General features: G+C 46.9%; 1 protein-coding gene across 6 annotated transcripts in view; it reads left to right on the forward strand.

The window, feature by feature from the left end:
- Nucleotides 1-17,077, forward strand: part of CACNA1E (calcium voltage-gated channel subunit alpha1 E) — a 455,081-nt gene that overhangs the window by 351,829 nt on the left and 86,175 nt on the right. For all 6 annotated transcript variants that reach the window (XM_088801607.1, XM_088801608.1, XM_088801612.1 and 3 more), the window contains one exon: nucleotides 13,638-13,753. In XM_088801607.1, the coding sequence (XP_088657733.1) occupies nucleotides 13,638-13,753 (116 nt within the window). The remainder of the gene's footprint in view (nucleotides 1-13,637; nucleotides 13,754-17,077) is intronic.

The raw sequence follows: 17,077 nt of genomic DNA on the forward strand, positions 1-17,077 counted from the left end.
TATGGTTTAAGCTGGCAGCTCCCTCTCTGATGCTTTCATTTGCACACATGTCCTGGCACGTTCCAAACTCTAGAAAGTCTTCTCTGAAGGAAATCCTCATCACGAAAGCTTATGCAAAATGGTTTCTTCCAAAGGTGGTAGAGTTATTCAGAAGTCGGTGAGGGGAGCAGTCACGGTTAAGAAGTAGTCAAATCGTCTTCAAGTGTTCAGTACCAGATTTTGTCAAAAGTTGTGCTTTCCTCCTTTCAGAACCTCGCTAGTATCCCTTCCTTTCTGGTGTTGATTATATTATCCTTGACCCAAATATCTGTTTTGAGTTTGTACCCCAAGGGGGCAAAAGAATAAGTCATCCACTCACAGTGCTTTGGACTTGAAGAGAACCAGCTCCTTTGGGGCGTCCACTTCGGATCCAGCTTGCATGTATTTAAGATTTACCACGTTGGCACCATCATCCATGCATGCTTTTGCCCATTGACACAACAGCTCAGTGAACTTGGTATTTTAATCAAGGTCATTTATTAGGAAATCAAGCCTCAGAGAGGTTAAATGACTTGTTCGTGGTCTGTGATTCAAAGCTATGTGTACCAAGTCTTTTTTAATATACTACGTGTTTAATGATCTTTCCTGACATCTCGTGACTTCCGTTGTGTATTTATTGTTACTGAGTCTTCATTGGAAAGCGCCTAACCTACAATAACCCTAAAGCACTCATATCTACCACATGCCAGCTTTTCAGGAGAATCTCTTTGCTTGTATATCACCTGTTTTTGTAGTATTTGTCTCCAGTAGACATTGATATTTTCAAGGAGGTCAGAATTACATTTTAACAAAGAACTTTAACTGTAAGGCAAGCTAAAGAAGTTGGTGACTTATTGGATACCCTCAATTTCAGAAAGACTTCTAAGTAAAAGATAACCATCAACTTAAGTGAGACAACAGAAGGATAAGGTCTCGGTTGCAGCAGAAAATATTTAAGCTGAATACCCTAAAGAATTTCCTGCTGTGATGATGCTTTATAGTTTTGGGGTGGTTCTGAAAGATTATATCTAGTGTCCAGGAAAAGCTGCTCAGCTTGTTTTCAGATTGGCTTGGTTGAGAATTATTTCTCGGAGGTAAAGAGACTGACCGCACTACCAGTAGATAGGATCTGCCGTGGTCCTGACTCCTAGAGGTAACCTCCAGAAGAAAGAATACATAATTCTGAATGTTCTCTTACTATTACTCATCCAGCCAACAAATACTTGTTGAGTTCTCTTAAGCACCAGGCACTATTCTGAGCACTGAGAATATAATGGTGAACATGGCAGAAAAGACCCTTTCCCCAGGAAGTTTACATTCTTGTGGAGAGACAAAACACCAAGTAGTTAAACAAGGCAATCTTTTAGCAGCAAACTATTAATACAATATAACTGGTTGTTATAGACTGTGACAGGTAGCGGGATTGTTAATTTTGATTCTGTGATCGGGGAACGCCCCCTGAAGTCAGGGAGATGGAAGAGGGTCATACCCATGTAGGATCTCATAGCCTCTAGTAAAGAGCTTGGATTTTAACAATTGGATTCTAGGAGGAGAGTCTTAAGAGGCGGCTTGTGTGATTTATTTTGCATTTAAAAAGTCACCCCTATTTTTCTTCTATGAGGGGAATAAGGACATTGGGACAAAGGTGGGGAAAAAAAGTGAGTTAGGGAGGTTCCTGCGGGCGTCTGAAGGGAGGAAGCATTCAGTCAAGAGACCGGAGTAGCCTGGACTCAGGTGATACCAGGAAAGTTGGAGAGAAGACGGTAGGACGGCCAGGCATTACTTATGGGTTGGACTGGCGGTGCAGTGAGAAAAAGGAAAGAATGGAAACTGACTCCTAGCTTGGGTGGTGTTATTGACTGGAAGAGACTAGAGGAGAAGCAGTTTGGGGGAGAAATCAAAAATTCTGGTTTGGCCATGTTACGTGTCAGATGTCTGTTTGACACCCAAGTAGCTGATATCAAGTGAACAGTTGTGGTACGTGGGTTTGGAGCGCGCTGGTGTATTGAGGCTGGGGATACACATCTGGTAGCCTTCAGCGTAGAGTTGATGCTGTTTCCATGGGCCTGTGTGAGATGACCCAGAGGGAGAATGGCTGGAGGAAAGGACCTGGCCTGGGCTCTGGGGCACACCAGTGTTTAGAGAAGCAGAGCAGATTGAGGAGAAGCAAACCAGAGAAGCCTTACAGGAGAGGCCTCTCCTGGAAGAACAAGCTAGAATCAAGACCCACACGTGTCTCCCACGCCGCTGATTCTGTGCATGCTGGACCCATATCTTCAGGACTGAGACACGGGACTTACTCCGTTAAACCTGTTCCCTCCTCTTGGTGCAAAATCTGAAACTGCTCTCCGTCCCGTGGTTGTCTCTGGTGTGGGGTACGGTTCATTCACTTAGTAAACATTGATTGAACAGCCAATCTGTGCTGGGCCTGTGGATGTTACACTGAACCAGCCAACAGCCCCTCCCCTCAGAGTTTCCAGCACAACAGGGTCACCACCCAGTAAGTGCACACATGCTGTTTATTCTAAGCCTCAGTTTTCCGTCTGAAAGTTTCGGTGCTTTCTGATATACCCTGCATATGTGGATGGATGGGTGTGTGAATGAAAACTCCTAGATGACCCCTCATGGAGCCATCTAAAAGGGGAGTGAGTGGAAAAGCGCAGTCCGCCTTTCTGAGTGGTGAGCTCACGTTTGGTGTGTTAACCTGCAGCTAGTCTCCAAACTTTCTTCCCTCCCTTCAGGATTGCCTCCTCACCGGGTTCTCTCTGGCCCCTTTTCCTTCAGATTTCTGCCCCTCTCCTCACTACCCACCATTCCCATTCTGTCCGCAGTGGGCCTTCTCTTGGCTTGTCCATCCAGAAGCTGAAGAAAGGGCTTGTTTTACCAGGGAAGGATCGTTTAATACCGAACCAGGAAGGTTTCACCTTCCTGAAAAGGAATCTTTAATGTTTAAATTATCTGGAGACACCGAACAAAGGATTCTGGGAAATGCAAAGGTTTTGCAAAGGCAAAAGGGCCCACACAGTGTTAAGTGTGATAAACTCAGTCACTCCTTTGAACTGAGCCACACCCAGCCTTAGGCACCTCCAAACCTTTAGAGGAGGGCACAATTGCTGCCGCTTCTCAGAGGAGAGCAAAAAGTATTTCTTAAAAGAACACAGCCATTTGTCCTCTGTCAAGATGCCTCTTTCGCACTGTAATTAGAGTGCCATGGGGGGTGGTTTTGGGGAAGAAAGAAGAATAGGAAATGCTCTTACTTCCCGTAGTTCATTCTTTGAGCATCACAGGGCTTTGAACCCACTGAAATATTGTGACTGAAACTTATACTATTATATGCATAACGAGACAGGAAGTGACGTGTGTGCCAGGGAGTTTGTGCCCCAGTAGTGTCTGCGTGCTGAAACAAGGTGGCATAGGCTGGTGGGTAATTAATTAAAGTCAGGTGATCAGAATTCGTTTTGTATCTTTGTGTCTTTCAGTGGTCACGTTGATTCTTTAGGCCTTTATTTTTCCAGTCTTCAAAATAGGGGTGAAAGTGTGGTCCCAGTTCCCTTCTTAAAAGGTCAAGGACAAGTGTGTGAGAACACAAACGTTTTGACGGTGTTCGTAGGACAGGCTATTTCTTGACCAGCCCTGTTCATAGGAAATCATCAAGTAGTTGGAATGAAGTAGTGCAGCTTTTAAGACCATTTGAAGAGTTTTCTTTCATTTTGAATTTTATTCGCAGCAGTAGCAAGTATAATTTCTTCATTCTATTTTACTGAAAAATCAGTTAACGTCTTTCTAGCACATGCCAGCCGGGGTGTGGTGGGGAAGGGTGATGGAGAGAGAGTCGAGGATGGTTCTGTTTCATTCGTAGCAGACAATCCGTGAAGCAGTTGGCACATCTTATACGGACAACAGAGAATTGGTGCTGTTGGACTTGCCGATCTTTAATATACGTGTCAGGATAGCCAGACTTACATACACGGCTGAACGGATTTGCCCCCTAGAAACTGCTTTTCCCAGTGTCGTCTCTCTTCCGTCTCAGTTACACTCCATCCTTCTAGCTGCTCAAGCTGAAAACCTTGGGGTCGTCTTTGACTCTTGTCTCTCTCATACTCCACATTCAGGGTGTCAGTAAGTCGTCTTAGCTCTACCTTCACAATGGATCCAGATCCCTGGTATTTCTCTGTGTCCCCACTCTTCCAGCCTGGCCAAGGCAGCCACGATCTGCATAGAACCTGGAAGGTCTCCCTGCTTCCACCCTTAGCCCTCGTCAGTCTATTCTCAACAGGACCACCAGAGACATGGCTCTGAAATCTTAAATCAGGTCGTGTGACTCCTCTGTTACAAGCCCACCAGTAGTTTCCAGATCACGCCAAGTAAAAGTCAAATCGCTGCAGGGCTTCTAAGGCCATACGTGGTCTAACTCGCCACCTCCATGGCCTGTTACCCACTCTGACCTCATCTCATCCGTTTTCCCTTTAGTCAGTCCACTCCAGCCATGTTGACCCCTTTCTGTTCTGCAAAAGCTGCTCCGATGTGCCGGCCTTACAGCTTTGCCCTCACTGCTGCCTCTCTCCTGGAATGTTCTGCCTCGGGTATCTACATGGCTCATACCATCGCATCTCATGTCATTTCTCAAGTCTGCTCAGCGAGGCCTTCCCTGGCCACTCTACCCCAAATTCCAGGCCTCTTTCCCATACTTCCTCTTCTCTGCTTTATTTTTCCCTTAGCACTTATATAACAGGCTTTATATTCCACATATTGATCTTGTTTATCGTGAGCTCCGTGGAGGCAAGGATTTTGCTTTCATGTTTGCAGCTATACTCATATTCTAAAACAATGCCAACCACATAGTAGGCACTCAGTACATTATATTTTGGAAGCAGAATGAATATATGCATATTCATTATATATATCATACTCAAATATATGAGATGTATGTAATATGCAAATATAAAATACATAGCAGATATAGAAAGGCCCTGATAATAGGTTTTGTGTATCACGATACATTCTCTGGAGTGTCAGTAATACTTAAAATACGCACTTGGAACAGTTGCTCAGTGCTCGATACTATACTTTACACTTTCCAGCTGTTTTTTAATTCAATCCTCACAACACTTTGAGACAGGTATGGTGTTTATGCCTGTTTTACAAATGAGGAAACTGAGAATCAGAGGTTAAGAATTTGCCCCAGGTCACACCCTGATGGAGCCCGAATTCAAACCCAATTTGGTCCAGTTTCAGAGCTTTTAATCATTACGCTCTAACAGTCTGGATTACACCAGACTTCAGGTTAAACTGCCAAACAGGAAACATAGTTCAGCTCTTTCATGATCCCATCTACGTTAATTCCCAGGCCTCCCCCTGCATCTGCTCAAACAAATAAATTAACAAGATTGCAATGTCAAGAAAAGCGAGAGAGAAAAAGACCATGCATTCACTGAGGGCCAAAGAATTTGCCTCTGAGTTCTCATGACAGAAAATGTCATGAAGACAGTCAGTGGCGCTGGCTTTGGAACCCAGAGATCGAAGGGATGCTGCCGTCAGCCTCACACTGCAGACCTTGCACCAACAAGCCATCTGCCCTCCGTCCCTTGGTGTCCTTGCACGTAGAAGCTGAGGCTGACAGAGTTGAATTTCCAGGCCCTCCCCACCTGGTAGCCTGTGAGACCCTAGCCTATCTCTCATTGCTTTGGGTGGAAGGTGGAGGAGAGAGGTGGGGTACAGCGCTCTGTGGAAGGCCGGTTATTTGCCTTCACTGTTTTAGGGGAAGGAATTCTGCCCCTTGGGGAGCCCTCCCAAGCTCCTGCCCTCGAAGGAAGAGTGACATAGTCTGATGCAGTGCCTGAGTTGGTACATCCCTCACCCCCTTGGTTGCCCATCCATCCTGCTTACCAGAGTCAACACTGGATGGCATTTAGTGGACTGGATACTTTATTGACACCCTAAGTCTCCTTAAATCCTTTCTGGAACAAGTCAAGGGATGCGATGTAAATAACGGGAATACAGCCGAAGTGTGTGACCTTCAGAAAGGGGGTTACCTTCTCTGGGCTGTGTTTGCAAAGCTGTCCTACCTCCCCGCCCTCCTCCTAGCTTGTTTTCCAATGAGACTGAAATTAAACCACCACCAACACACAATTGCCTATCTGCCTTCCCCCAATTTCTCTGTTCATTTTAGAACACTTAGGGTTGAAGAGGCTTTTCTGGATGTCTAACCCAAATTCCTCCCTCCTGGAGCACACCTCCTACAGGAAGACTGGCAAGGTTCCCTTGGGGGCGGGGAAGCACTTTGGCAATATGGGCTCTGAAGATTCATAGGAATATGACCATGTAGCCATTTGTGTGCTTGGCAAAGTCTGCCCACATATGCCTCCACTGTCAGCGTGCGCATGTGTGTATTCATGCCGATGTGTGTGTGATGAAGTGTACAAGTGTGTGCAGGAGTGTGAGTAAACAGATCTTTGAGTCACGCAGGCAAGCCCATCCTGGCCGGCTTTGTCTTCCTTTGGTTGCCATGACAGCAGCGAGGGCCTCCACATCAGTAAACAAAACTCCCTGTGTGCATTGAATCAGCAGGAGGGGTCTGGAGCCAAAGAGTCCTCCAACTGAGCGGTTCCTGCCAAAGCAGACCTACAAGAAGTTCTAGATCAATGCAGAAATACCTGACAAGGGGCCCTGAGACTTCACACTGACATAACATGGTCAGGAATTTCAGGTTGGGGCAAGGCTTCAGTGAACCTCACTTCGCATCCGCCAAAGGGCTAGTTACCTCATGATAAACTCTAGATATCTGAATGACCAGAACCTCTCCTATCCCCCTATGGACTGAAACCAGTCACTTGAGTTTGTCAACATACAGATTAGCCACTTAATGAATTACCTGTGGCAGTGATTCCTTCATAGGTCAAGTCTCTAAGTTTATAAAATACAAATCAATTTGACTATTAACCTAAATACGATTTGAAAGAGAACCCCGCCTTCCCCTGATACACACCTCCAGTCACACGTGGTAAATGTTTTGGGTGTTATACCTTGTTTGTGATTATCGGTTTAATTCTTGCAGTTCGTCGAATTGGATTTGAATAATACAGAATTGGCTAGTATCAAGAGTTGAATTTTACAAATTATGCCTCTCATATAAACTGGAAAATAAAAGGAGTCACAAATGTAAATTCACTATCTAGGATTAAGGAAGAAAATTGTACTTAACCGTGCAATACAAGGAGATCAGCCTCCTTCTAAGTGCCCATAACTGACATTTCGAAACCCAAACCTTTTCTACATAAGTGATGACCAGAGCCAAGGCTCATCCCTGCTCACCTCACCTTCACTTTATCTGTGTACGCGCTGTATCCTGAGGGAAACTGCAGGGTATCCTCTCAGGGGGATAAACAAGCAACCAAAAATTATGCATAACAGAACTGGATAAGAGGTAGCTACTTTGAAACACAATTTACATTTTCCCCGGTTTCATTGAGATATTATCGACATACAGCATTGTATTAGTTTAAGGTATACAGCATCATGATTTGATACATGTATATATTGTGAAATGAATAGCACATTAGGCTTGGTTAACACTTGGTTAAATCATTTTATAATTTTATATAGTTAAGAAATTTTTTTCTGGCGAGGATAAGTCTTAAGATCTGCTCTCTTAATTTCAATTATGCAGGACAGTGTTATCAACTATAATTACCATGTCGTACATTAGATCCTCAGACCTTATTCATCTTATAACTGGAAGTTTGTGCCTTTCGACCCCCTTTACCCATTTCCTCTGACAATCACCCCCACCTCTGACAATCTGTTTTCTGTTTCTATGGTTTTTTAGATTCTCTATGTAAATACGATCATACTATATTTGGCTTTCTCTGTCTGACCTATTTCATAATGCCCTCAACATCCATCCATGTTGTTACCAATGGCAGGATTTCCTTTTTTATGGCTGAATAGTGTTCTAGTGTGTGTGTGAGTGAGTGTGGCACATCTTTCTCCATTCATCCATCGATGGACATTGCTTCCATGTCTTGGCTATTGTAAATAATGCTGCCATGAACGTGGGTTGTATATATCTTTTTGAATTAGTGTTTTCATTTTCTTCAGATAAATACCCAGAGTGGAATTGCTGGATCATATGGATTTTTCATTTTTTGAGGAGTCTCCATACTATTTTCCACAGGGGCTGCATCAATCTATATTCCTACCAGCAGTGCGAGAGGGTTTCCTTCTCTCCGTATCCTCGCCAGCATTCATGTCTTGTCTTTTTGATAATAGCAATTCTAACAGGGGTGAGGGGATATCTCATTGTGGTTTTAATTTGCATTTCTCTGATGAGTAGTGATGTTTAGCACCTTTTCAAGTACCTGTAGAACATCTGTATGTCTTCTTTGGAAAAATGTCTATTCAGTTCCTCTGCCTATTTTTAATCTCATATAAAATAGATTTTTAATCATATATATATATATATATATATATATATATATATATATATATATATATATATAGCTATTGAGTTGTATGTCTTCTTTATATATTTTGTATAGTAACCCATTTATTAGATATATGATTTGCAAATATTTTCTCCCAATCTGTATGTTGCCTTTTCATTGGCTTTTTATTATTACACAGTGTCTTGTAAGAATCTAGTTGGGACACCCAGTAAATCAGATTTACTCCTGCCCCTGGTGATGAGCAGAGAATTTTCCTGCCCTTCTAGTGTCAGCACTTACTGATGAGGAAACCGAGACTGAGAGGTGACTGCCCAGGTTATTAGCAGCAGACATCACCTGGATACATAGCTCTGAGAATAGATCTGGTCGTATTTCTGCTATATCATGTGGGGATTTCTTTTGGTTCCTCTGGTTTGGCATTCTGGAGTCGCAGTGCATCCCATCTTGAGCTCTCTTACAACTGTGGGTGTGGAACCCTGGGTGGAGCAAATGAAAAGCAGCCGATTACCCATCCTCTTACTCTAAGGCACAGGCAATGCCAACAGGACTTAAGGGAAATGCACACTCATATACTGTCAGCCAAGACTGTCTCCTTTTAAACTTCCTGTTGCTTAGTCCAAGGGAACTGGATAAATGGGCATATTCGAGGGCCACTCTCTGAGGTATCTTTCAGTAGGAAGGTTGGCAGTGGATGGCTAAGGTAAGGGTCATATGCTTTATCTTTGCAAAGGCATCGTCATCTGAATAACCCCCAGGATCCTTTTGGAAAAGGACATAGTACCCAGGTGCTTAGGAAAGAGAGGGCAACCAGTGGGAGAAACATGCTTACTTTTCCTGGGTCTGGTCACATATATATACACTCACGAGACTGATGGGCATATTGAATCTAAGATTAGAATAGTCACTTACTTGGGGGAGGTAATAGAGTTGAATCTTGTTTGTCCCTGTTCTCTCCAGAATGCAATATCCATATAAATAAACGGTGATTGATATAGACACAAAAATCAAGCAGTACATCACTAGCTTGACTAAAGCTATGAATTTTATAGTAGAGCTTTATTAACCCAACACAGCAATGGATTTTTATGCTGCTCTATTAAAAGGGTAGTGCTTTTACAAACAAACAAACAAAAACACAAAACACTCCTGTTTTTATATCCTTATTTTCCTCAACCTTGGGCTGGAACGAATTCCATGTTGTGGATTTTGAATGTTGACATCTAGATGGCATAGAGGACAGCTGAGGCATGTGGAAACGGCACTTAACCTGGAACCAGAAGACATTCGTTTGAATTCCGGCTAATTGGGTGATCTTGGATAAGAACCTTTCTGAATCTCCCAGGGTTGTGGCAAATATAAGTGAAATACTTTACATGGGAGTGATGTGTAAATTTAAAATTTTCGCAAGTATGTGACATGACTATCAGGTCTTAACGTGTTATTTCCGTCGACTATGGCATCTGGAATACCAAGCCTTGCATTCGTCTTCGTCGGTCCTGTTGGAATGTGACAGGCATAGGCTCTGCTTGGCTTCGTGGAGCCTGCAGGCTAGCCAGAGCCATAAGCCATGGGCACAGACAATTAGGATGGCAAGGCAGAGAGGGAGGGAGAAGTGTCATAAAAGACATGAGTGCCAGACATCCATCCTGCCCTAGACTCCCAATGAAAAAAGAAAACAGAAAAGGGCCCCTTGATAAATAAAACAAAAGAGGCCCACACAGCCCTTCCGCTGAGGTGCGGGGGCTGCTAAGGCAGCGTCTTCACCGCTGCACATTGTTTGTCTACTTCCTTTAGCCAAGAGGCTTCTTAAAAAGACCAGGCCAGATTCGGTGGGCTCTGAGCCGTGAGCCCAGCAAAGATGCCAGGTGGGCGGAAATGGGGCCTGCAATGACAGAGGAGATGAACGACGACGCCAGCTGGCGAGAGCGAGAGCCAGGAAACGTCCAAATACACAGGGAGGTTAGCCTGGGGTTTGTCAGCCTGTCCCACCGGAAATCAAGCTACGTGGTCATTCTGGGGGCTCGACTGAGGTGACCCCCCCGCTGCCTACTTTATAGACTGATTCTATAGAGGTGTTAGTGAAGGCAAACAAAGAGAACTCAGTGGTGGCAGTGTCTAGGAGTTACCTGGCAACCGGTGCATTCCCGCAAATTCACCTGGCTCCCTTTGGGTCAGTGCAGAGATGGAGTGTGACTTCATTCAGGCCTTTGGGAATAAGGCAGAGCTTTCCGTGTGCTCACCAAGTCAGCTTGGATATTTTTAATTAAAAAAAAAAAAAAATCTACTGAATGTATACTATGTGACAGGCCTAGTCTAGTCCCGGAGAACACAAAGTGGGGAAAGACGCAGAATGTTTTCTTCAAAAGCTCATATAAAGGGGGAAACCGTCACACGAATAGCTCTCCACAACAAAGGCCTGGCTGTAAAGATGAGCTGTAAAGAGATGCAGGAGAGATAGAATGGAAACCAGGAGACTAAAGAAGAGGGGAGGGATGGGAAGGGGAAAGCTGAATGGAAGAGGTGACATTTCAACCTGACCTTGAAGAAGGATTTTGACAGACTCCGAAGAGAAGGGTTTCCAGACAGAGAAGCAGTGTGAACTCACTGCATTTTCAGGAATAGTGAGAAGTGTGCTGAGGTTGGATGGAACATGACCGAGGTGGGTGGCAGGCAGGCAAGGGGTGGATAGGGATGATGGGGGGTGAGGTTTGAAGACAAAGGTCCGACTGTGAAAGACTTTGAAGGTCACGTTAGGTGTTTGTACTTCATTCCGCAGCGGGTAGACGAGGCTGTGGACGAGGAGGGGACAGAAGAGAAAGAAGAGGGAATTTAGAAGATCTGAGCGTCATGGTCCCTTAGTAGCTGTGTGTCCTTGGACACTTGCCCCCTCAAAGGGCCTCTTAACTCCCCTGGGATTCAGTTTTTCTGAGCTGGAAAATTGCGATGTTGGTAATCTCACCGTAGGTGCCGTAGGATTCTTGGGTTTCTCTGGTCCAGCCTGTTTAAAAGTCTCCTTTTTCAAGGTCTTGCTTGAAACCTTCCTGGATTCCCCCAGGGCGTAGTTGGAAAAGTAAGACGCACACGTATGAAACAATAAAGAAAGCAGCATACAAATCTGGGCAGATGACGTGGGCATGAGGAGCTTGGGCGCTTAGAGCAGACAGGTCTGGGTTCCAATCCGGACTCCATTTCTTCAACTTGAACAAGTTCTTTAACTTTTAACTTGAAGATGAAAATACCTATTCTACCTTCTTCTCCAAGTGGTTGTAAAGATTACATGAGCAAACTGTATGAAGGCGCTTGGAAATGAGAAAGCGTTCCACAAATCTCACATGCTTATCATTTGAGGTTTGGAAGTGACCAGACCCAGTTTTAGGAAGATAACTCTAATAGCTGTGAGGGGGAGGGAATGCAGGAAAGGGAGGCAGGTGGTTGAGAGACCAGGGCGGTGCTACTGTGATAGTCCAGGCAGGAACGGACGAGGTCCTGGACCGTGGCGGGAGGATGAAGAGGGAGGGTGCGTCTAGTGCCCTTCTGCAGATAGAACCAACACGACATTGGCACTGACTGGATGGGGCAAGCGGGAAGAAAGAAGACCAAGAGCCAATGGTGAGAACGTTGGTAGATGTTGACACCACGAACCAAGCCAGCCCCTTGTTACTTTCTCATTGCTGAAATCCAGAAACAAAGGTGGGGAAAGGAGATACCCCAGGGCTTGAATTCTGTTACCTTGTCACTCACTGGCCCTGGCTCTCTTCATTTTGACTCTCTCCCGCTCCATTCCCACACAACACCTTTAGTGGACCCCGCTGACCCTGAAACCATGCCCAGGAGAGTTTCTCCTTCCAGGGTGCCTCTTCCCATGCCTCAGCCTGTCTGTGAGCATCGTAAGGTATCTGTGCTCAGGGATGAATCCTGCTCTACCTTGGCAGGAGGGCCCAAACGAGATACCTCCCCTTCCTTTGCCCAGGGGCTGGGGCACATCCCTCAGTCCCTGGCTTGTTTCCTCCTTCCTCGACATGAGTGAGTAGCTGGCAGGAACCACGGCGTGTGCCAGATTTGCTCATCCTCAAGCTGTACCTCTATATTTATGGGGAGCCCCTTGAGTAAGTGGACAGCTTCCAGGGCAGTCAGAGAGTGCCTATGCCTTGGCTCTAGGGTTGCCACACCAGCAAGGGGCATCCTAGCCTGGAAGGGTGTTTAGTGATGGGAAGGGTGTTGGGAGAGGGGATTTCTGGAGGAGACTGTCAGCAAATGAATTATTTCTTGATCCCTGTTTGCTCACCATCTCCCTCTCTGCCAGGGACCCCTCATTCCTCGTCTCTCCTATTTTTCCATGGGGCTTTAGTCTTTCCACTGTGTGTGCCACGCGGAGTGGCTCTGGTCCCCCGTGCCTGGCAGTAGACACTGTCTCCCCCTGGACCCTCTCCCTGCCTCATTATCTCCCCTCCGTGTCACCCCACCTTGCCATTATCTGTCCGCTGGGGCCAGGTGCCCTTCTCATGTTCCTCCCTTTTTTGTATTTGACCTCTGCCAGCCACCGAACACCACTTCAGGCCTTCATGGCATCCATGTCCTTGGTCTTCAGTGGCAGCCCTCACTGAGCAGCGCAGAACTCAGGACCCCTTGTGTGGTTGGAGTTCCAATCCCAGCGAGTTACTTCTCTGAGCCTCGAGTCCCCGGCAGCTAAACTGGAATTTTACTAGTGCTTACTTCGTAGGGTGGCGTGAGGATTCAGTGAGTTGATGGGGGATGAAAAAGTTCATACAGGGCTGGCACATAATCATTGGTTAGTCTACATTAATCACGGCTGTAATTAAAAGCATAAAGGGTAGCTGTGCCCTCGGAGGGCTGAGGGAACAGAACACAGCATTTTGAAACCTTAGTGTGTCGCGTGACTAAGAACGTCCCTTTCAAAATAGAGCAGGCAGAGGGTGTGAGTGCTGACTAGAATGAAACTGATCCGGAAGGCTTCCTGGGGGAGGCCGAATGGGGTGCGTTTCTGTGCAACTCTCTTTTTTTCTGTGCAACATTTTAGGGAGATCATGGTTGCAGCCTGGGACCAAGGGGAAAAGGGGTGCACGGAAGTACCTGCTCCAACACTCTCTTCTGCTTGCCTTTCTCTTAGTCACAGCACTATCTGAACTTAGTGAATCCTATTCCCCTTGCCCACAGGGAGTTTGCCAAAGAGAGAGAGCGAGTGGAGAACCGGAGAGCGTTCATGAAACTGCGGCGCCAGCAGCAGATTGAGCGGGAGCTGAATGGGTACCGCGCCTGGATAGACAGAGCGGGTAAGGCCTGGTGGGCTGGGGGAGGTTGGTGGGGGCTGCACAGACGGCAGGGACTCCCCGCTTCTCACTCCCGATACTTCCACTCAAAGGGGCAGCCTTCACAAAAGGAGAGAGAAGCTTTGGGTGTCTGATTCGCTTTCGGGGTTCCCTGCTGGTCCCACTGTCTTCCTCTGGCATCTAACAGTCCCCGTTCTTCTCCCAAACACCTTTCGTGAGGCAGGCATTTTAGCAAGGTGAACTGAGTGAAAGGTGACGTAACCCGGTCCTGGAGCTGAGTTTGGGCCAGTGACATTTTACACTTCATTCCACACATAGTTGTTGCGGGCTGACCTTTGGACCAGGCCCAGTTCAAGTACTTGGGGCATAGCCACGAGCCAAAGCTCTACTCCTGTGGGGCGCCTCTAGTTGGCGAAGGCAGCCTTGGACAAAATAATACATAAGGAACTTGTAAGGTGATAAGTACAATGGAAACATCCAGGTAGGGTTTGGGGTGTAGCAGAAGTTGCAGTTTTAAATAGGGGACTCAGGGTAGGACTATTTGGGGGAGAGCCTTGAAGGGGATGAGGGGGGCCAGCCACCGGGAGGAAGCCCAGAGTGAGGAATGCTCCACCGCCAAGGCTGTACTGCGCAGCGGCCAGGAGACCTCCAGGAGCAGAAGGGGAGTGAGGAAGGAGAGGGGGCAGGAGACAGGAGGCGGGTAGGCAGGCATACGGGGCGTGGGCAGCAGGTCAGGAAAGGCCGGCGCTGTAAGGGTGAGTGAGGCGAGAACCACGGGAGGGTTTGGAGCAGAGGTGGGACAGGCTCTGATTTAAGATTTGGAAGGAGTGTTTGGTTGCTGCGTTGACAATAGACAACAGAAGGAGCAGGCCAGAAGCAGAGAGACCAATTGTGAGGCCATCGCAGGAAGCCAGGTAACAGCTGGTGCTGAGGCCCGGGTTTTCCTATTCCCTCAGCCGTCCTCAGTTCCTCGCTCTGTGGCTTAGCATCAGGAATGATTCTTGCGCAGTCCCCTGAGCCTAGGTCCAAGCCTGTCATGATTTCATTCACCCACGGAGCCACCAGATTCAAGTTAGACTCTGGGTCAGCTGCGTACGAGGGGCAACAGTCACCCCATGTCTGCCCGTGAAAAGGCTGCCTTTGCTTCCTTACTATGGTAAAGGTTGGATTGCATTGGTGTTATATGTCTTCGTTTTCTTCCTGAGCAAAGAGTAACATTTTTTAATCAAAAAGAAATAACACGATAGCATCTTTTCTCTATCCCTGGTAGAAAGCATAGCTAGCACAAATGTGAGGTCTCCCAGGAAAAATTTGGAATATGATTTGGTGCTTAGTTGTCTGAGCTTTGCAATGACACCGTGACACTCCTTCGGATCACGAACACACAAAGCTCTCTCTCTCCGCTCTGGGTTCACTTTTGATTATCTGTCAGGGGTGAGAGAGCATGTGTGATTGAAAATGCGGCTTCAAAGCCAGATAAAAACCACACACACGCCCTCGGGAGTCTGTATTTCTTTGCCTCCTTGGGAAGTATGAGCCATGCGGCTGACTACACTTCCGTTTCACCCTTTCTCCTCGGAGGCTCTTGTGTGGGGGTGAATGTGACTATCCCCAGCCCCCTGCCTGGAATGGTAACTCAGCTTTACTGAGCACACTGGCTGCCAGGCCAGGCAGGCAGCTTGAAGTCCCAACTGTCATTGGCTTCCTGGGTGGAGGAGCCATCTGACAGATCACCCTAGCGAGTGGGCTGGCGGCAGAGCTGGGCGAGAACCCTTGTGGCTTGCTAGGTCCCCACTCAGGGTCAGGCGGCACAGAGGCGGCTCTTGGAGGCTCTGCTTTGGAAATACATGCAGAATTGCAAGGCTGCCCTTTCTTCCAGTTGGCAAAGCCAGCTCTCTCCTCCTTCTAAGAAAAAAGACGCATTGCGACGTCAACTTATGCTTCCTGGCCCTTCCCTTTACAAATGGAGCGCGAGTGAATCAGAGACATATGGGTTACATTTCCCTAGAAAGACACTCTCAAGATCGAAAGCGAACTTGGCAAAGGCACTGGGGGCGTGGGGGAAGTTTCCACACATCCAGAGCCCTGCAGTGCTTCCCAGAGGTGCCCAGCAGCAGTACACACCTCCTTCCACCGAGGGGGTCCTCAGATCGGCCCACCCCAAAGCCCAGACACTGTACATAGCAAACATGACTCTGGCCAAGGTCATTCATGTTGCTGTGAGGTACTTTAGCAAGTACCTGATTTTAAAAGGAAGCCCTCAAACATGTGCTGTTCAATGACTGTAAAACCCTTTATGTCTGCACAAAGGAGAATCCCACCAATAACACCTAACCTGTTAACTTAAGAGTTTTGCCTGAGGCGCTACTTAAATCAGAAAGCTAAACATTGTGACTTGGTACAATGGCCATCCTGCACAGTACCCTCCGAGCCTGAAAATGTCCTTCCCTGGGAAGTATGTTATATACTCTCAATTTTATATGCAGGTGGAATTGTGGTAATGACTTTACCCTCTATGGCTTGTCCTTGTACTTGTAACAAGTGCTTAAATTAAACCATCGTTTAACAGGGTCTGCTGCAGGCTTTCCCCAGCAGCTGGAATCTTCGGGAGCGATTGTTTAGGCCACTGCCGGGTCTAGTACAGGCAGAGTGGGAGTGGGTGTCAAAGCCAAATCCCCCATCAGTTCAGACAGGGGACTCTGAATCCCACCAGACATGCGCTATTTTGTTGGCGAGTTCAGAGGGATGTGAGTGAGGCTTCTGCTAACAAGTCTTGTAGAAAACAGTGCCACACCGATGGTGACGCCTCTGTAGTGTACAGGGCTGGTTTTGAGGAGGACGAGAGGAGAGTCCATGGGTTCTTGTCCAAACACCAACAACCAGATACGTCACTCCGACCAACCAGTGCTGCCGTTCTCCGACATCCATTGGGTATCCACTAGTTCAGTTCAATTCTGACACTAAATACCACCCGGAGTTAGTGCAGACTCCACAGGTGAAAGGCTCAGTCCCACAAGCCTGCCCCTCCCATCCCTGCCCTTCAGATGCCAGCCACGGGCCGGGTCACCCGTGACCTGCATTTCTGCCCAGCTGACTACAAATTCAGAGGGTTCCAGGTTTGATAATTCAGTAGAACAACTTTCAGAGCTCAGAAAAAACGAACCAGCTTATTAAAAAGGGTGCAACTCACGATTGGCCAAATGGAAGAGCTGCAAGGCAAGGAACGGGCGTGGGGTTGGGGGGCACAGAGCTGCCATGCCCTCTCCAGACATGCCACCCTCTCAGCATCTTCGTGTGTTCACCAACCCAGAAGCTCCCTGAGCCCCC

This window comes from Rhinolophus sinicus, chromosome 11 (assembly GCF_057876585.1).
Source record: "Rhinolophus sinicus isolate RSI-liver-muscle chromosome 11, RSI-T2T, whole genome shotgun sequence".
Classification (NCBI taxonomy): domain Eukaryota; kingdom Metazoa; phylum Chordata; class Mammalia; order Chiroptera; family Rhinolophidae; genus Rhinolophus; species Rhinolophus sinicus.